Source organism: Typopeltis vanoorti, chromosome 13 (assembly GCF_054136105.1).
Source record: "Typopeltis vanoorti isolate ZY-2024b chromosome 13, IOZ_Tvanoo_1.0, whole genome shotgun sequence".
Lineage (NCBI taxonomy): Eukaryota > Metazoa > Arthropoda > Arachnida > Uropygi > Thelyphonidae > Typopeltis > Typopeltis vanoorti.
Window position 1 is genome coordinate 15,817,823 of NC_143561.1, and position 21,679 is coordinate 15,839,501.

The 21,679-nt window shown below is 35.0% G+C and overlaps 1 protein-coding gene across 4 annotated transcripts in view; it reads right to left on the bottom strand.

Moving 5' to 3' along the window:
• Positions 1-20,130, bottom strand: part of LOC150099946 (ATP-binding cassette sub-family C member 1-like) — a 684,487-nt gene extending 664,357 nt beyond the window's left edge. For all 4 annotated transcript variants that reach the window (XM_090403130.1, XM_090403131.1, XM_090403128.1 and 1 more), the window contains exon 1: positions 19,996-20,130. In XM_090403130.1, the coding sequence (XP_090259256.1) occupies positions 19,996-20,037 (42 nt within the window). In that variant the 5' untranslated portion in view covers positions 20,038-20,130. The remainder of the gene's footprint in view (positions 1-19,995) is intronic.
• Positions 20,131-21,679: the final 1,549 nt, after the last annotated feature.

Genomic DNA, 21,679 nt, shown 5'->3' on the forward strand with positions numbered 1-21,679 from the left:
TCATCGTTGAATCGTTTAAGAGGACGTCCTGGTTTTCTTTTTCCTAATGGCTTGTACTTTAAGGCTTGTTTTGGTAATCTTTCTGTTTTCATTCTTTGAACGTGTTCCATCCATTTATGTTTATATTTTTTAATTTTTTCAATTACTGGTTCTTGGTTTAATTCTTTCATAATTTTTTCGTTTCTTTTGTGATCAAATAGGGTATACTTTGCAGTTTTTCTCATAAACTTCATTTCTGCTGTTATTAATCTTTGTTTGTCTTTTTGTTTTATTGTCCAGATTTCGCTTCCATACATTAAGACTGGTAGGCTAATGTATTGTATACTTTTAGCCTGGTTTGTTTTTGAACTAGGTTTAGTTTAAATATAGAGTTAATTACACCTGTTATTTTTAAATATTTTGCAATTTTTACGTTTATATCTTTTTCTTTTTCATATGTGATCATACATCCTAGGTAGTTGAATGAATTCACCTGTTCTAAGATCTTATTATCTATTACTATTTTAATTCTTGCTGGATCTTGTCCTATAAAGGCCATAGTTTTTGATTTCTGTTGATATTATCATACCATAATCTTTGGCTATCTCAGATCTAAAATAGCTTTCTGTAAGTTATCTTCAGAATTTGTAATTATTACTTAAGACAATTAATTAGCTAAATAATAAGTAGATATAGAAATAAATAGAAGAATCACACTATGCTTAGAAATAAAGCTACTTAATGTGTTTATTCCATGTTTCCCTATGGGAGCGAAACTTGGACAACGACTAAAAACAAGAAGACAGGTTGCATTTGGCCCAAAGAGAAGATAAGAGAAGAATACTCCTCGTAATGAAAATGGATAGAATTAGAAATACAGTAACAGAATTACAGCTACAGCTAGAGTAGAGGGTAATGAAGTACCGTAAACATGTAAATGAAATGGGCTGACCATATGAGCAAATTAACAGGTATAAGATGGTCAAAGTGGATACCAAGAAAGAAAAGGGAAAGAAAGGTCGCCAAAGAACAAGATAGAGGGATAATCTACAAAAGTTGGACTTAATATGAAGGACACTAAGGGACAGAAATAACTAGAAATTTATGGGAATGAATATATCCAGCAATGGAACAGACTGAGCAAGAAAAACAAAAAGAGAAGCATTACGTTATTGTTGCAGTGATATCGTCGGACTGGTCCAGGATACAAGAGTGTACAGCAGATTTGAAATACACAGTGGTCACCATTTAGTTTGTGGTCACCATTTGGAAAAAAATAAAAGTAAGTATCACATCGAAAAGAAAACCTTTATAAGAAAGTTTTACTCAAAAATATCAATATTATTAAGAGAAAAGCGGAAGAATTTCAAAACAACAAGAATATCATTATTATTATCGTTATTATTGTTAGTGCGCAGGTACCTCCATGGAGCCCTAAGACTCATCGCGGGAGACCCAAACTATCAACATCTATCGTACATCTGCTTGAAACCAGACAAAACACACAATTCATTCACCACCATTCGAGTAAAAAATCTAGTTCTCATGCCCTTGCTAACCACACTTTTACTCAACTTCCAAGGATGATCTCTTGTTCTGCCCCCGCTAGCCAAGTGCTGACATATTTGTTTTGTATTACTCTTATAAAATCCTTTAAGTCACTTAAATGTTTCTAACATATCCTCCACTTTTTCGCCTATCAACTAACTTTTAAAACCCACAGATCCACAATCTACCCTCATAAGGAACATTTCACAGACCACTCACCATCACGATCACTCGTTTCTGGCCCTCACAGATTATCATATTCTTATCCACCCATTCCGGAATTCTCCTTTTTGACCAACTTTTTCCACCACTCCTGAGATACTGATTGTCTATAATTTGCTACCATAGACTTAGATCCTCCTTTATACAAAGGGATTATTTTGCTCTCCTTCAACTCTCTTGGGACTTTGTCAGAGCTGAGACCTAAATTAAACAACCTAGTCAAAGGCATCGCCAGTTCCCCCTGTACATTCTCTTAAAATGCGAGCCGATATTCCATTCGATTCGAGGTTGAGGTGAGATAATAATAACATTATCTCCACTTGGATTATCATCCAAGTACCTTTGCAAAGTGGTCACTCATCGGCTCAACAATTTCGTCAAAGTGTCTGTCGCCTAACTACCACCTGCATTCATTAAATTTATCCTTCCAACGTCATTCTTCCTCCTACTTGCCAAATAACGAAAAACTTTGGTATTACCTTTCATCTGCTCCCCTAATTTCTCCTGATAATCTGATTTTGTCTTTCTTGCAATGCTGGTCACCGTTCTTGCCTAATCATTGAACTGTTCATGAGTTAGTTAGTCACCTTTCTCCTTATATACCATTCATTTTTTTTTTGCATCTCATGATTAATGATACTCCTCCTCCTCCTCCTATCCGATTTATGTTTCTGACCATGGGTATATAGTGTGATATTGCTTCCTACAGATACCCCCCCCCCGACTATCCTCAATACAGTGTCAAAATCCTTCCCTTGCAGACATTTTGATACTTCAAGCTACCTCCTAAGTGTATCGCAATCACCTGCATTGTAGTTCCATACAAACCACTTCTTAACTAGAATTTCCACATGTTTTGCTACCTCTCAAGTCAAGACCACATGATCACCTCCTCTAATTAGAGGAAATTTAACCACCTTAGTTATGGACAAGTCTTCTTATCCTATAACCATATCTAACACTCTCGTACCCTGAGTCTTCTCTTCTGTTACATTCTGCTTCAAGTAATTATCTCTCGGTAAGTGTATAAATTCCATTTTTTTCCTGCTATGTGATCTTTCCTCCTGATCTATTTCTGAAGTTGAAGCTCACCATAATATAATTACTTGACTTGCACTCATCGTACTAATTTGCTGATGCATATCTTCCATATCATCTATGCACGCTCTCCTAGGATAAAGTGGAATTTACACGGACTCCGCTTTGCGTCCCATGTAGATGATGCCTGCTCAAAAGCAAACAAAGCAATAGGACTTTACGAATTACTGAACCTACACAGTCCGCTAGTCACGGAAAACAAGCTGCTCCTATACAAAACAATGTTCAGACCTATACTGACGTACGCCAAGCTGGGGACACAAATCATACAAAAGAAGTGTATTCACATAGTATTCAACGCTCCATGGTTCGTGAGGAATGCACAGCTTCATTAAGAAGCTGATATCCCAAATATAGCAACCTTCTCATGCGAAATGGCTGCAAACGTTTTTGCGAATGCATTCACCCACTGTCATCCATTAATCCATCAGGCAGTGGACTATGATAAACACGTCAGGAAACAAACGCCTCAAAAGCGCACTGTGAAGGTGTGGAATACACTGCTAATCAGCGCGTAATGGGCGAGCCAAGTGCTCGCTAAACAAATCTAATTTATATATTTTTTTTTTCTTTCGGAAACAGATAAAGGAATAAAGAACAAAAAGGTCGAATCTGTCTTGCCAGAAGCGTTGCTAATTATCAGAAAGGCACTCTAAACCTAAAGAAACCGCCGAATATTTCGAAATGATGATTTTTAAAGAGGAATCCCCCTTTCAAAATAAATAAAGAAATAAATATATGCAATAAAATAAAAAATAAAATAGAATGATTTTTCTTTTACTTATTCAGAATGCATGTTTTCAAATGAAGACGAAATGAACATAAACATGAAAATTACAAAATGACTAAAAATTAACAAGTAAAATTTGTACAATAAAGAAAAAAGATGAGCAAAGATTAATATCAGATGAAATAAAATTTATGAGGAAAAAAAAGCAAACAAATACTCTATTTGATCTTAAAAGAAATGAACAAATAATGAAAGAATTAAACCGACAACAGTAATAAAGAAAAAATTAAAAAAATAAATACAAACACATGTTAAAAAACTGCTCAAACAGGAATACAAATCTTAATATATATAAAAATATAAAACTTGAATATAAATCCTGGAAAATGGAGACCAGATCATCTACTAAAGAAATTTTGTAATGGTTTCTGAGGCGATATATGCCTAAATTCTTGAGCTAAATGAAGATATATAAAATGACGTTATTTATTTTTATTGCTTTTTAGAAGAAATTATGATCTTTGCGCGAGCTGTACAGTCTGCTTCAGTGGAGAAATACAGCTGTCTAGGTGGGCCTCTGTTTCTTAAATGAATCTATGAAAAAAAAAAAAAATACAACATAACAGTTTAAGACATTTCCCTCTCCAAAACTGTTTAAATCATTGAGTTCCAAGAATTCCACTTCCCCCCTAAGATTAATGAATTTAAGTAGTATTTTCTCATTATTTTATGGTCCGATCATCAAACATGAGTAGAAAATTTAACATTAACGGTCTGAAACCTATTGAAACTAAATTGTTTCGATAATTATTAGAGAATCTAAATACCAAATTTTACCAAAATCTGTCCATGCAGCGCGAAACATTATATTCGGAATGTCTTGGATTGAATAGATTAAGAGTTCCTACTCTTCATTTAGCAATGAAAATAATGAAGAAAATTTTAAATAAAAAATAAAAAACATTTTTGCTTCACTTCATTTGCTCCTTTAGAGGGGTGTCATTTGCTTTTATTAGATAATAAATGTATTGTGCTTTGACAGTTTGACTTCTCTTTTTATACGCCTTCATAACGCGGTCATAAAGAAGCTCCCAGTCCCTTTCAGTTTAAATCCTTCTAAGAAGCAAAAGGAACATTCATAAGGCCTCTTTAACATAAAGTGAATTTACTTGTTCACAAACCTGCATAGCACAGATGCAAGTACATCGAGACATGTGCATTTCAGTTGAAAAGACCTGCGTTCCAATCCCGTAGGTTTTCAACTAAGGTTAAGTTAGCAGGTATGTCTTTTTCTCCCTCAAAACAGCCAATACACTGGCCTCATGGACTTAGCTGCTTTCGCTGACCAAACCCAAACTGAGTGGAAGGTAACGAGGCTTCTCCTTTCTACAACTGGAGTATTTCATTCCAAAAAAACACAAATCATCAGGAGAATAATCAGTTTTTACTGTTTCTTTGTTCAGGTTTTAACATTTCTAGTCGATGGAAATCTCCAGTTGCCATTAAGGCTCCAACAATGCAGTTTCCTAGAAGTCAACTCTGCTAACATTTCTGCCCATCTTGAAGTACAGTTGCTGTTCGCTTGTTGGGATTGTATTTAATCCCTAAAAGATATGTGCTTATCTAATCTTTCTATTTCTCTGGACAGGCAGGAAATATACTAAGAAGGTGAAGATTAAAAAATAGACAGAAATGTGCCTATCAGAATTTTAAAAATATTCTCAAATCCGAGTTTGAAAGAGCATTCTGTGTAAAGTCAACGTTTCAAAGTTTGCTGGAAGTATGCTGGAAAAGCACTAAAATATGACAGATCCTTTGGATACATTTTATTAGTAGACGCTTAAAAAAAATACCAACCTCGCACGATAATAAGGGTTGATTTGAATTCACAGTATGAAGGATTTGCCTCCAGGCTAGCTTGCTTAATTATCTTGCTTAAGACAGTTTTCTAGATCTTGTCAGCTCAGCTTCCATCGTATACAAGTCAGTTCTTGAATTGTAATTGCGCATATTAAAAAAAATACTATTCATCCCATCGTAGCTAAAAGATTTATCACTTTGACATAATTATTTTTATAGCTCCAAAAGTTATTCGCATCACTCCATCAACTCGTTTCGTATGCATATGATCATCTTATCCTCAAATATTTTTAATCTTTAGTTTGCTCTCACCATAAATCAGTTTTTTACTGCTTTTTTTTGGGGGGGGGGGCATTTCCTTGTAAACTCTACGAAAAGATGTTTCACTCTCATTTGTGCAACTCGAGAAAATGTTTACTCGTTACTGCCTTCCAAAAAGGCAAGCATTGTAAAATTGATGCAGCGGCATGTAAACAAAAGTTTCCAAATTAATTGTAAAACAACTACACAGTTGTTAATATGGCGTTCACCGCCAGGCGATAGAATAATACAATCTGTTTCCAAGCGCTCTATCCTAGCATTTTGTTGACTAAACACACAACAGCATTTAAAGAACAATGTGCGTACTCATTTATCAAAAATACTTACTGAAATCACCGACTATAATTTGATGAACATTAGTAGACGTAATCATAAAGCAAACGGTCAAACATTTTGATGGTTTGTGACGTTCAAAATCCAATGAAATAAACAAAATAGGCTAAATAGCCATAAACATAACACTTTCGTTAAAGATTTTCAACATTCGAAACAAACATAACTACTCATTGGAAAGACCCGATGGGCAAGCAACCACTAAAAATACACAACCTAAAATTTGACTTGTTAATTAAAAAAAAAAAAATTAGATTACAAAGTGGATGTATATGTCTTTGGTATACGAAAAAAGTCACTTCAGTCATTCAAAAAGGCTTAACCATTTTACTCACCTCTCTCTCTCTCTCTCTCTCGCTGTTTTAAAATTATGACACACACACACACACACACACATATATATATGCTTATGTCATACATATATGTTAAAGATACCAAGCAATTTTATAAACTTGGTTTTAATTATTTTTTTTCCCAAGTAAGCAAAGTTTGCGCCTGAAGTATTTTCAGGTCTGAGGCAACTCGTGGTAAAGGTGGCATAAGCTCTGATCACTTGCCTAAGTATCCCATAATACAAAGCACATATCCTTACGGACATGTATAATGCTATGTATTATGGGAAGAGTCACTACCCAGACCGATTTCGACCTTTATTGAGGTGCTGTTTAAGTAAAGGCCTCGCTAAAAATTAGGCGCTCCCCAGACCACTCCCTACGAGTGACCGTACAACCCAGCGGTGGTTCCACTCAGTGACAGGCTCACCCCACCGACAAGCAGAGCCATAATCTCAGCGGTGGCCACACTCAGAGACAGGCAAAAACCTACCCCAAGAAGAGCCTCTCACATCTCAGGGAAAGCAACTACTTCTGTGCAAAAGTACATCAGTGGGAGCCAGACCCAGAGATGGTGATACCAAGGTTGAATTAATGCAGAACTTATATTTATCTATACGAGTTGCCATAAAGGTGCTTAAACCTTATTAAATAAAAATCTCACGAGGAAAGGAAGATGTAGAAAGTTTTTTTTTACCTTGAGTGTACTATACGTTAAAGATACCAAGCAATTTTATAAACTTGGTTTGAATCTTTTCTTATCCTGAGATTTATATTTAATAAGGTTTAAGCACCTTGATGGCAACTCGTATAGGTAAATATAAGTTCCGCATTACTTCAACCTTGGAATCACCACCTCTGGGTCTGGCTCCCACTGAAGAGACCTCAATAAGGGTCGAAACCGGTCTGGTTAGTGACCCTTCCCATAATACATAGCATTATACATGTCCGTAAGGATTTTGGGATACATGTGCTTTGTATTTTGGGATATTTAGGCAGATGATCAGAGCTTATGCCACCTTTACCACGAGTTGCCTCAGTCCTGAAAATTCTTCAGGCGCAAACTTGGCTTACCTGCTTGTTTGCTTACTTGGGGAAAAAAAAAGGATTAAAATCAAGTTTATAAAATTGCTTGGTATCTTTAACGTATAGTACACCCAAGGTAAAAAACTATATATATATATATTTTTTTTTCTTAATCATATATGTTTGAAGTAGATTAAATGACTGGAAGCAGAGAGATAAAAATAGAAACACTGTTATTTATTTAATTAAAACGCACAATTAGTTTCGTCTTCTTAGAAGACTTCATCGGGTGCATTACATGAAAAGGGAAATACAAACAGTGCAAGAGAAAAAGTTATATAAATTAAATTGCCAACGTATAACTGACATTTGAAGGCGTTCTGGATACTACTATATTGCTGGGCATGTACGCACGATCATGATCTCTTGAACGCCAAAGATAGCAGCTTAGTGACAATCAGAGAGAGATTATTGCTGAGGCTAGATGGATTGAGGACGATTTCCTTAGATTCTATAATTCTTCTTTCGAGTTCGTTATAGCATCTAAAGATGTTCTTTGATTTCACACACACACACACACACACACACACACACACACACTGTAAATACTATACACCCTCTGTCCAAAAAGAAACCGAACGTTTCGAAAATCGAAGAAACTAGTCGCGCCATCTGTTGTATCTTTTTGTTGTCGTAAGTGGCAACCTTCATTAGTGTTGTGTGAACTGTTTGTGACATTTGTTTCATTAGAAGCCGAGTTATAGTGCCAAGAGTGACAGTGTGTTTTGACGAACGGTCGGTCATTACGATATGCATGCCGTACGTGACGAATTCTCGCTATCAATCGCTTCAAAATTTCGAGATAAATCTCACCATTGACTGTTTGCTCATGCAGAACGAATTCATTGTGGATTATTCCTTTGGAATCGTAGAATCAAATCAGCATTGTCTTTATTTTTGACCTCTCCAAACGACTTTTTTTTAGGATGCCCCTCTTCTGGTTGTCTCCACTCAGCACTGTGGCGCTTTGCTTCGGGCTCATACTCAAAACAGCACGTTTCGTCATCAGTAACGATCGTTTCAAGGAAGCTTGAGTCCTTACGAGTTGAGTTTAATGAGGTCCTTGCGAATTTAGTGTTCAATTCGATACATTTTTTGGTCGTCGGTCAACTTGTGGGGAACAAATCGCGAATTCAATTTACGAAGGCCCAAACTCTCGGTCAAAATGTTGTGCACAGTTGATTTTGGAATCCCCAATTCATCTTCAATCAATCTCAAGGACGATTTCGGGTTTTCTTTGATGAAATCACGCACTTTTTGGATATTAACTTCGCTCAGTCCACTTCTTGGGCGGTCCGGCTTTTCGTCGTCCTCAAGCGTCTCACGACCACTTTGAAATCGCTTAAACTACTCGTAAACTTGAGTATGGGATAAGCATTCATCACCGTATGCTTTTTGAAACATTTCATACGTTTCGGTAAAATGTTTACCAAGTTTAACACAAGAGTCAATCGCAGCTCTCTGTTTGAAACTCATTTTCCGACCGTTCGTCAAAATACACTGTTACTCTTGGCACTATAACTCGGCTTCTAATGAAACAAATGTCATAAACAGTTGACGCAACACCAATGAAGGTTGCCACTTTCGACAACAAAAAAGATGTAACAGGTGGCGCCACTAATTTCTTCTATTTTCGAAAAGTTCGGTTTCTTTTTAGACAGAGGATGTACATGCGTATGCAAGACGCTGTGAGCTTTGTCTTCGGTACTGTAATCCAGAGCTTCCCAAACTGTGGGCCGCGGCCCCTTGGGGGTCGTACGTTTTGTTGAGACGTGAAATAATGAAAACAAATTTAAAATGTTTTCAGACTAAGTAGATTTTTTTAATATTAAAAGAAACGTATTTAATTTTTATTATTTATTATTTCTTTTTTGTTCTTGTTTATATTTTAATGGAAAAAAATCACACATTGGTGTTGGTTCAGAAATTTTGCTTCTTGCGTATTTCGGCGATTAATGAATATTAGTAAATATATGCTTATTCATGTAAGTCTCATTTCAAAGGTATTGATAAGAAACACAAAAAAGATTACAAACAAAATCTTGAATATAAATTGTATTGAATATATATACAATAAATATTATAATAATATCGGCCTATATTACGATTTTTTTTTTCCGATGGGGGCAGTGAAATATTTTATTTTTCCAAAGGGGGCGGGCCTTGGCATCCATAAGTATGGGAAGCATTGCTGTAATCAACGTTGTTTATGGCGAGAGACCCAATTTCTAGTTCAACGAAACAATAGACATCTCCAAGCATGGATTTGCAGTTTAGAAACGGGAATTTTTTTTTCATCTAATTCAACGATATAAAATTTTACTGTCTGAAAAAAAATAAGAAAAATAACATGCTCTTCCTGTGCTATTTACTGGCATCCAGGCACCAAATGATCAAAATTTCGTTACATTAGAATTTAGTTAAACAGTACTTAATAGTAAACACATTTAGAACAGAATAACAGTTTATGGAAAGTGACAACACTAAACTGCGTAATACAAATTATTTCACATTAATCTAAGGGTCTATTACCAAAGAAGTGTGTGTGAGGTTGTCTTCAAGTTTTCGTAATAAGGGACACAAGATTATTTTAATAAGTAGTTCGTATATAAATTGTGATATCAACTAAAGACACATTTAAAACTTAGATTGCCGTTACAAAGTAGCTGTATTGTCTTTAGTATACGAAAAAAGTCACTTCAAAAAGGCTTAACCATTGTATGCAAGTCTGTCTCTTTCATCTCTCTCTCTCACACACACACCCAAATTTTGTATTCAGAATGAAATATTCATTGCGCTCCCATTGAAATGAAGAGGTCCTTTCAGTTTTTAATTTTTATTTGAAGATCGTTTCTGTAAAAATGATATTTAAAAAATAATAATAATAATAACAGACATTGATACGTAAAATAGCAAAAGGTTTCTTTTATTTATTTATTGCTACACTGCTATATGTTGTCCTAACTTTCCTGCATGAAATTCTCCTGCAGAAAACAAATAAGTCTCTTATCCTTGCTCTGAATGAGGAGTGAGGTAGGTAGTTTATCTCAAGCATTCCTGAATCACTTGGTGCACATAGTACGACGTTGTGAGTGCAGCGTCGCAGTTCGGGATGGACATATTCCATATGGAAATGTCTCCCACATAGCTTTATGTAAGCACTGTACATTAATTCCTTAACAACGTCCTTAGGAAATTTGTAACCTTTGTCAAAAACGCATTGAAATTTAATTTGTATGAAATTCATAAACCATTTTTGTGTTCATATAATTTATTAGTATGTTAGCAATAAATTTGTGACTTTTAATAAAAGGTGACTTTTCCGCTCTAGCAGTAACATTGTAAAGGAGAAACCGTTGCAAGATCCTGAAGAAAACTGAAGACATTTCAGTATCTTTGCAAGGGTCGAACGTCAAACCTTAAACAGCCTGCTTCGTCAATGATTTAAGCGACTGTTCTATAAGTGGTACTGCAAACGTGTAACAAAAGTTATTAAAATGGAGAATATTATGGATTCATACATATTTTATGTCAAATTGAATCCTTTCGGCTCTATAATTTAGTAACAAAAGTTATTTCTCAGCATTTGCTTTCGGCAATGATTATCGTGCTAGTTTTCTTAACTCTCCAACGAAACAAACCCACAAAAACAAGGTCCTTAAAAACCTATAAAACTTCAAAATTCGAATTTAATCTAAATTAGGAAAGAAGAGTAATTAATCACCGGCTGCAAAGCGAATTATAAACTGGAGTACTTTACCTCACAATGGGTGCAATAGATGGCTGTGGAAAATGCTGATTAGAAACACAATTATTTTACAATGCGATGTATTTAAAAAGAAAGAATAAATTATTGAAATGTTCGGTTTTATAATGAAGTGATCGGTTTCATTTTTATAATGTAAAGTGTTTTATTAAATATAAATGCATATAAAAATAATTTTATATGCATTTATATTTAATAAATTTAATTTATTTTTCATTTACATGAGTTTACTCTATAAACCATAATTTTAACGCTATTCATTTTAAATGAAAGTATATTATGTACAATAAATCATAATATTTCTATTATACTCAAGTGTAGTAGCTATCTTGGCATTAAAATAAATAAATAAATAAAGACGCTTCCTTGAGCGATGTGTAATTAATCCCTATTAACAGTTCTTAGTTTATTTTTACACCTGGAATATAATACATGTATATCACAACCACCCTCGAAAATAATATAGCATGACAGATGTTTATTACATGCAACAATATAAAACTACATATTATTATTATTATTATTATTCGTGACACCTCCAAGGATCCGAAGACTCATCGCAGGAGGACACCTACTGTTATTATACAACTGTCTCCACCACTACACCGAACCTCTACTACCAATCATCTCCATCAACGCCATCCACCGCCCACCACCACCACAACTAGTATTTTTTGTCTGTAAACTGCGTGTGTTCTGAAGGGCCGATTTGTCTGTATGCTGGATGAAAAACCCGAGTTTACGGGAGAAATAACCCTGCTACATATAGCAGGATGAATTAAACTAACATGTAAATACTTGAAATTGTGCATGTACATATAATGTTCGCATATTGGATACACATCGTAGAGCATCATGAATCACAGTATTCTGATTGTTTCGTGATTATTCAGCAAAGCTATGTGCTATCCTAAATACCCACCTTATTAAATAACCAACTACTTCATCAAAATGCATTCCCACAGGGAAACACGACCTGTTGCTAGCCTATAACCTTATTTGTGAAACACTTAAAATCTAAATACTATTTTATGTGCTATAAAAGATCGTAAAATTATTGCATACATTTTTTTAAGAACTGGGTCAAGATAATTTTGAAGTGAGTGAAAAAAATAAGAGTAATTACACCAGATATACCAAATTACATTCGAGGAAATGAAAACGATTTTCGATAGAGCGGAAATATTGAATCGATTAATAGTGCAATGTTGGCGAAGACGAAAACTAGAAGGTTCATAATCGCGTTTCGTATCATTAGAATAAGTCATGGTTGCTGAGAAACAAAATATGTCTTCTAGTTCATAATCGAAACGCGATTATGAACTAGAAGTTCATAATCGCGTTTCGTATCATTAGAATAAGTCATGGTTGCTGAGAAACAAAATATTACGCCCCATGTCGAGAACAACAGGATGTCAAAAAGAGTTGATGGCTTATCATCGAAATTTAAACTTCCATCAGTCTTAAAAGTTATAGAACAAATGAGTCGGACGTTTTAAAAGTCATGAAAATGATAAATACTATCAATGTCATCGTCTCCATTATGTTAACACGAGAAAAATATTGTGTTTTTACCTGTATATGAAAACATTTTCATGCCGCAGCCAAATGTGGACATAAATTTATTGCTAACATACTAATAAATTATATGACACAAAAATGGTTTATGAATTTCATACAAATTAAATTGCAATGCGTTTTTGACAAAAGTTACAAATTTCCTAAGGACGTTGTTAAGGAATTAATGTACAGTGCTTACATAAAACTATGTGGGAGACATTTCTGTATGGAATATGTCCACCCCGAACTGCGACGCTGCACTCACAACGTCGTACTATGCGCACCAAGTGATTCAGGAATGCTTGAGATAAACTACCTCACTCCTCATTCAGAGCAAGGATAAGACCTTATTTGTTTTCTGCAGGGGAATTTCAAGCATCAATACGTCTCCCTATTTGCGTCTCTCATATTTCGTACAGCTCGTAGGTAAGGTCTCATGAGAGGAGATTATTTTAGAGAAGAGTCCTCAATACCAAAGACCAATCAATTTCACAGTCTTTTAGAAAGACATGCAATATGGTCTGGCTTATCGTTTCATTTATACGATTTTCGTGGATGGTTGCTCTTATCCATCTCACCCTCATTAGTACTTTAAGAAACATTTCAATTTTACTCTGGTAAGCTCTTCTCCACAATTTATCTCTCACTTCAATATCACTTCTCCTCTTATTTACTAAGATTTGTTACCCGCCTATGAACTATTTCTATTTCTAAAACTTTCTCATCTCCTCGAAATGTAGACGACTAAATTGGTGAAAAGTAGTCCAATTCCTTATCTTTATTTGTCAGCGTTGTTCTCATTATAGCAGGACGTTGAAATTCAAGGAACAATATACCCTTGAACTCCAACTCCATTCCCGCTATTATCTCAAGATCCCTTACCTCCTGCAGCACATCGCAAATATGGCGCACAGCATTATTACATTTTGCAATCGAAAGTACGAAAAGTATACATTTATCAACGCTAAACTAGTAACCTCATCATCTGCAATAAACTCTAATAGTTCTGAAGCCTACTTTGCATCATTTGCAGACATTTGAATCTCTCTCTACAAACAATAAATCCAAAGATAGAGTCCTATGGAACTCCAGTGTCAACTTTCTTCTGTGAAATATGACTCTTTGCATGCACATTCCCTTTGATGTTTATTAGAGGACCAGTCATATACAATAAACTAATCGATTATACAAATCCCCCTTTGCTGCAACTTATATGTCAGCCTACTATGCATATCCGTCAGTCGCCTTTGCAAAATCCGTAAATATTATAATATAGGCATCTAGTTCAGCAACTAGATTTACTGAAACAAGATTGTCTCCTTTAACAAACCCATACTAATCACTATATATAATCTTTTCTTCATCTATTCAGTCTTCCTACTAACTTCGTCGAAACCTTAACGATCAGTCCAAAAAGCAAACAGGATTACAAGTTAATCTCTGTTTTGCTTCCACGGTTATGAAACAGTATAATCTTATCCTCAAAATCAAGAACGATGTCAATTTGTTAGTACATTCTTTCAGAGCGCGAGGCGATATCTCATCAATTCCAATCAGTCCTCATTATTTTCACCAATTATTATAACCTGGATTGAAGCTCATTCGCCTTCAATCCAGCAACTTGCTACTCTCTTGAAACAAAATCGTCTCCGTTACTATGAAAAACTTTTAACAAAAGAACTATTAAACAGATTCACAATTATATCTGCCTAGGTCACTCTCTCCCACCAATCTCATCCAACATGAAAGTTATTAAAACCTTTTAAGTATGCTCCAAACATTCATGTATTTGGGAGCATTTATGGTGATGAGTTTTGAACACCAACTTCTCACAACAGCATCAGATAAGGTAATTGATACTGCAGCTAACTGGAAGAAGTAGATGTAAATCTCTTGTGGTAGCTATAGGTAAAACATTTACCTATAGCTTAATTATTACAGTTATTTTCTTTTGTGTGTAAATATTATGCTATCAAAGCTTAGTAAATTGTCGGGTTTTGAAGAAATCTTCGATATATCTATACTCAGAATCAACCTCATTCGGTACATTGATCCAAATGCGAAATGAATGAAACTAGAAAATAAGTAAAAATATCTGAGAACTAGTTTAATATACAAGGTGGCTTGCTACTCATGAGCTGATTAATAAGGTAGGATTATCATTTGGATCATTCGGACTCATTTTGTAAAAAATGAAGATGAAAAAAGAGGTAGACTACGCCTATTTCGTCCTTTGACTGTTTACGGTTCCGTGGAAGGGTGCTGTATTATCATAATGACTGCCATAAATTGTTGTAAAGTTGTTTTAAACTTTTTTTTTCAATGTTGAGGCACTCGTTATCTTCTCGACAACGCAATCTAATTCACATTGTTCTCCATGCAAAAAAATTTTCTCCTGACTTTCGTATGCAGAATTTCTTTCCAAGGACGAACGCTTGTTCTTACATCATTTGTTGCCCTTTAAATAAACCTCTCCTGTGTCTAGTAGACAGGCTAATTTTACTAACTTATGCCTCAGTCATATCTTCCCTCCTATTCTCTAACGCTGAAGTCTGCATTCCTTCAGTCTACCTTCCTTTCTATAGTTCTAATACTTCCTTAGTCTCCTCCGTACTCCATTTTTTCTTCATACCTCTCTTTCTCCTTTTGCAGAGCTAGAGGCGTCAACCCTCAAAGTCCATTTTATCAACGAATTCAAACACCTTCACATTTCACAACTAAAATCTCGGCCATCTGCCAACAGATCGAACTCATTCAAATCTTAGCAGCATTCTTGAGAACGAGGCGAGCTGGATCTGTCTGGTGTAGAAAAACTCAGGTTCGAATGCCACCTGGTATGCGAAGAACTTCATAAAGAGGATCCCCTCCCCTGGAAATGAATTAACTGATGTCATGCGGAAAGGCAGGGGTTATCCTCCCACCAGAAAATCGAGCAGAAGAACAAGAAATTAAAAGCAACAATATACTATCCACATTAATCCTTAGCTGTTTCGCCAGTAATAACTTCAAATAATCCCAATCCATTCTCTGCGATGCTACTCTTTCTAATTCTCCTCCATGCCTTTATTTAAATATTAATTTATCTTGGCTATCTATTGATGCCTTAGAAAAATCTAAAAATACAGGATAAGCGCCTTCTCCCTTTTCAATATATATTACCGTAAAATGTAACTAAGTTTTTTTTAAAAAAATCATACCATTGCCTTAATTAAATCAATGCTTTCTCCACAGAGCCTTCATTAGGGCTCTTGAAACATTTGACTGGCAAATGATTCAATTGTTACACCATTTTATGTAAGGGACACTATCTCTTCCTCCTACTCTTAAGACTCTTCTGATTGTAATGTTCTCGTCAAGCAATGAAGTCATAGACATTGTTGTATCCTTTGCGTTTATCTTAAAATGTGTGGTAAGTTCAGCTTCTCCATATTGCAAATATATTTCGTATTCCCCACTCCATTTTCCATTCTGCTTTCAATCTAGTATTGAAATATACTCATGAAATACAATGCATTTATCCTGAATATTTTCTCACAGCTGTTATTTACTGCTTTATTGATTCCTTTTATGATAATCTTTTCCATTCCAGAAACTCAGCTTTACCTTTAGTCACTTTCATGATATATATCGTCTATATCTTTTCCAAAAAATTTCAGGTTCCTAATTTTTTTATTCGCAATAATAAAACGTATTCTTGGATATTTTTTACCACTGATCTATCACTAGTTATTTCATTTAATAATTTTTAAAAGTAATTAGCCAGTCAGGTTGGAAAGTGGTTAACGCACCTGCTCTCCAACCAGACTTGGAGTTGATACCCTGCAGTAGGAATTGATGAATGAACCACCTTATTGGAGACCACCTACAATAAGACTAGCTTATTGGAGGCCTGAAGTGGCTTGAAAAAGTTCTATGTTTGGTCTCTAGAACAGTTTCCGGATTACGCCAAAATATAAACACACACACACACAGAATAATATAAAACAAAATAAAAATAAATCTTTAGCCGGCCAGAGAGAAGCAGACTACTGAAAGAGATTATTATTATTCATCTCATCTTCCTTTTACCCTCTTTTACCTTGCGGTGTCGAAGGTTTATTAATCATCGGATCTCAAACCGTTCAGAGGATAAGGTGTGCAGCCCTGCGTCCCGATGTATCCTATGTCCTATAGTGTTGAGTTCTCAAGGCCGGTTTGCCTGCTTTGCAAGATGAAATACCCCAGGATAAACTGGGAAAAAAACTCTACTGTCCACGCCCAAGACCGGCTAACTTGGCTATGGCTGAGGAAGATCCCTCAGCTCTTCACGTCACTGATGGAAATCGAACCTAGGACACTCCTTCCCCAGGAATATGGTTGCGAAGCGCACAGCCACTAGGATAACCACGCGGACATACACCTAAACTCAGATAAGACAAAATTAATGATATTCAGAAATCCACTGACTCGACAGTTGATAACAAATATATAACCATCCAACATCCACTCTCCAACATAAAAAACACATAGAACGGTAAAACCACTACAATCACTCAGGTTGAGACAATACGATATCTTAGAATTTACAATAACTGGCATACAAATTAAAAGACATAGTTCCCACACCTAAAAACACTAATATACAAAGCGCTATGCCAAAATATACTAAGATACGCTATAATAATGTATGCTGTCTGTCCACCTAGAAACTAAATAAATTAGTGGTTACAGTACAGAATGATAAAACTGATCTTTTGGGAACAAAGAGACAATATTGACTTTATATACACTGCAATGTAAGAACACAAAATACTGACAGCAAAACACTTATGCCACTGTGCAGCTTTGCTAAAACATTATTTCGATGCCAACTACAGAACAGTCAGAAATACATACCATATAAGAAGACCTCAGACAACTAATTATATCACATATAAATACAATAATCAGTAGGGAAAGGCCACACGAAACTTCTACATCCCGCACACGATAAACAAATTACCTTTTGAATACAGAAACCTTACAAACTACAATAGCCTGAAAAGAGCTCTATGGGCATACTATGAACAAGAAACAAGCACCCAAAATACCATACAAACTTAATGAAACACAATTCCAGTTCAGCGACACATCAAGACATTCCAAGTTTTTGTGTGTGTGTGTGTGTGTGTGTGTGTGTGTGTGTGTGTGTGTGTGTGTGTGTGTGTGTGTGTGTGTGTGTGTGTGTGTGTGTGTGTGTGTGTGTGTGTGTGTGTGTGTGTGTGTGTGTGTGTGTGTGTGCGTGCGCGCGCGCGCGCGCGCGCGTGCGTGTGTGTTACAGCCACTGATTGAGAAATTCACACGCACACGCGCGCGCACGTGCGTGTGAATCAACGGCTGCAAATTAAACATCAGTCTACTTCCCAACACAGCAAACCAATAAATAACAACTAACTGGTGTCATCCTCAGATAAGCTTAACAAATAAGCTTCGAGGATGAAACTGAGAAATTACATCTCATCCAAGATAATTTTAAAAAAAAGGGGAAAAAAATCCAAATCCATCTATCACATTTAAGTGCTGTAGTTACAGGGCTTAAATATACTAAAAAAAATCAACATTGTAAATATATATAACTCACTGTTAAAGGAATAAATGCTGTATTATTATTATTAATACGTTATACAGGGGGAAAAAAGAAAAGAAAGAAAAAATCTGTACGATTTTCAGTTACAAAAAAAAAATTAAACCTTTATTGTAGGCATAGGTTTCTGTGGTTTAGCAGTTCGTAAGAAAGATTCAGGTAATTGGACCACATGTTTATTAAGATAAATAACAATAAAAAAACAAAATCAGCGGAAATTCGTATGAACGAACACCAAAAAGACGTGCAAAAAGAAGAGAACACAAATCATGCCTAGCATATCATACAACTTCCACCGACCTTAATGTACTCTGGCAAGAAAAAAAAAATGTCTTACATTGAAAAAAAAAATTGTTACATAAGGAAATTTAAAGAAGCTGTAAACATGCTTAGATTTCCAACACAATGCAACAAAAATCAGAGCCTAATTCTACACCAAGTTTGGTCTGCATTGATAAAAAATATACCCAAGTCAGACCTCGGACAATGTGAACGTGAACAACAGAACGTGACAGCATCCAGCATTGTTCAAACTTAGCATCGCACTGAAGCTGCATTCGGATATTCAATTTAATGAAGTTGTCTACTGCATAGAATGCAGTTAGACAACTTCATTTCTTGTGTTTAAACTTTTGGTTACCTTTGACCCAAAAACTTTCGTTTGACTTACGAAACTTGTCGGGTTTGTTTTTTAGTGTTTTTATCTTAATAAACATGTGGTCCAATTACCGGAATCTTTTTTATGAAGAATTAAACCTGTTGTAAATATGTAATCATAATTTTAATAATAAAAAAAAGAGTGAATTTTTTTTAAAGAAAAATATGTCATGAAGTACGTACATATGTAATCAAATGTATGTAATGTATGTATTATGTAATAATAAAAATTAAAAAATATATTATTAAAAATTATTATTATTACAAATAATAATTTTCTTGTTTGTCATGACACCTTGACGGTCAAAAACTCAAGTTCTATTGCTTCCATTCTACTACCATCTTTAGTAACTAAAATTATTCTGCAGGCAGCCTTTCCTTTTAAAAGCGATATTTAGAAGTTTCTATGAGTTTGCTTCACTTCATTATAGCATTGTCATTTTCTTATTTCGTACATTATACATCACTATAAATAAATAAAAAAACTCTCAATGACCATCCTCTTCTACCTCATGGACATTGATGAAGTAGAGATCGACAATACTGTCTTAATTGCCGGATATCGATTATTCGTGACCTGGCATTCTCTTTAACGAGACTACCATTTTAGTCCACTTAACGATTTTCGCATGGGCTGATCGGTGGGGGGAACACTGTTCCAGAGCACGTTGTTTACTTTTATACTACGTTCATTAAATGAGAATAGATATGTTCTATAAAATTACAGGGCAATACGAAGTGTTTTTTAATATATGCCATTATGAAAAACAGTATCCAACTCCGTTACAAATAATATTTTTTAAGAAAGATCATGATTTTCGTTAGTTACGTTGTAAATCCCTAGTGACTACGTAATAAATCTCAAGTGGCTTTGACACAAGTCGTAATTTGTAACACTTACCCAAAATGGAGAGTTGCAAAAGCCGAAATCACGAGCTGGCATTTTTGAAAAAGTTACTGACTTCGATTACGGCAAACTCTATTCGATTTAGAAAAGCCACACTTTCGTTTGAAATGATTATACAGTGAACCTGAAACGGTGCAGTTGGTTACTTTTTATATCGGAGTAGAATAAGGATGAATAGTTGCACACGTGACAAGATTGCACCATAAGAGACCTACAGCAGAAACGACGCTCTCTTACGTCACTAAATCGTCACGTTTCAAAGTTTATTTGCGGCAGACGATGTTGTTCGCGATCTGTTTAATTTTCTTACCTGAAGAATTTGGATAGAAGGAAGAATTTATTTCGATTTAATTAGCTTTCTAGTTTGAAAGAAAAGTGATCTTACTCTAATAAAAATGTAGGCTCATACAAAAGTGATAAAAATTACAAATTAAAAGTATAATCTACAACTATTGCAACGCAGTTTTAACCATCTTTCTTTATCTGACTCGGGTTTGCTGTTATGGGCGATTATTTGCTTTTTACATTCACAAATAGCAAACAAACAGAAGGATTTTATGAAATGTCTCGTAAGAAAAAGAATAAAAAGAAACGTGTATTGTATGTTCACTAATTTTTAAGCTCTACAAGGTCACGAAGCGTAGCTAAATATGCTGGGCTATGAACAGTTTCCTCCTAGCTTCATTCAAGTGATTAGAAAGATCTGCGCTTGCGTGGAAAAGTGTGTGCAATTGAAGAGTATATTTTCTCGTTTTGCAGATTTTTTAAATATTTTTAACATGAAATATTTATTAATATTTTTATTTTTGTTTTAATAATTTTTAAACTTTATGAATTTATTAATTAAATATATTTTAATATTAACATTTTTAATACCACAGATATTTCATACAATAAGACATAAGACTATTTAAATTAAGGAGATATTAAATCCCACAAAGTAAATCCGCCGAAACTTTTATAGTTTGCTATATATTCGGCATGAAACTCTTTGATTTCTATCTTTGAGTTTCTTATTTGACTTTGAAATAATGTGGGATTTAATATCCCCTTAATTTAAATACTTGTACATCGCCGAAGTGAAGCCTTTTGGCTCTTTATTTCAGTAAGACATAAGACATATTTTACATAAGACATAATGTCAAAAAAAAAAGTATGTAAACTATTTCGCAGATCAGCCGCTTGATACCGAGCATAACAGTGACGCTTTAGGATGCTTCCAGGTCAAACTAGCGAATAATTTTGATGCTGCTGCTGCTGTGTGTGTGTGTGCGTGCGTGCTGCCTGGAAGGAGTCATGTAGTGGAGCACTGCACAGTCGCGATTTGCAGAGTAGTTCGGTAAAACTGAGGTATGACATAGCAAAGAATATCCATTACTGTATATTCCATGATCCACCGACTTCCAATTTACCTTGGACATCCTTGAAAATTCAAGTAAAGAGCAGTAAATGGCATACGAAAAAAGGCAAACCTCATAAAGACTGAATTTCAACCAAGGTGATGTTTACATCTCTAATGTATACTGGCACAGAACATGAGTTACCTGTTAATACACAGAGCAGCAGAACAATCGGTGAAACATCATTAGAAGCAGGAGGCTTCTTGTTATCCAGTTAGTAAACAGTTACTCTGATGTTTTCTTTTTCAAGTCCAGTAAGAACTGGACTTTAAAAAAAA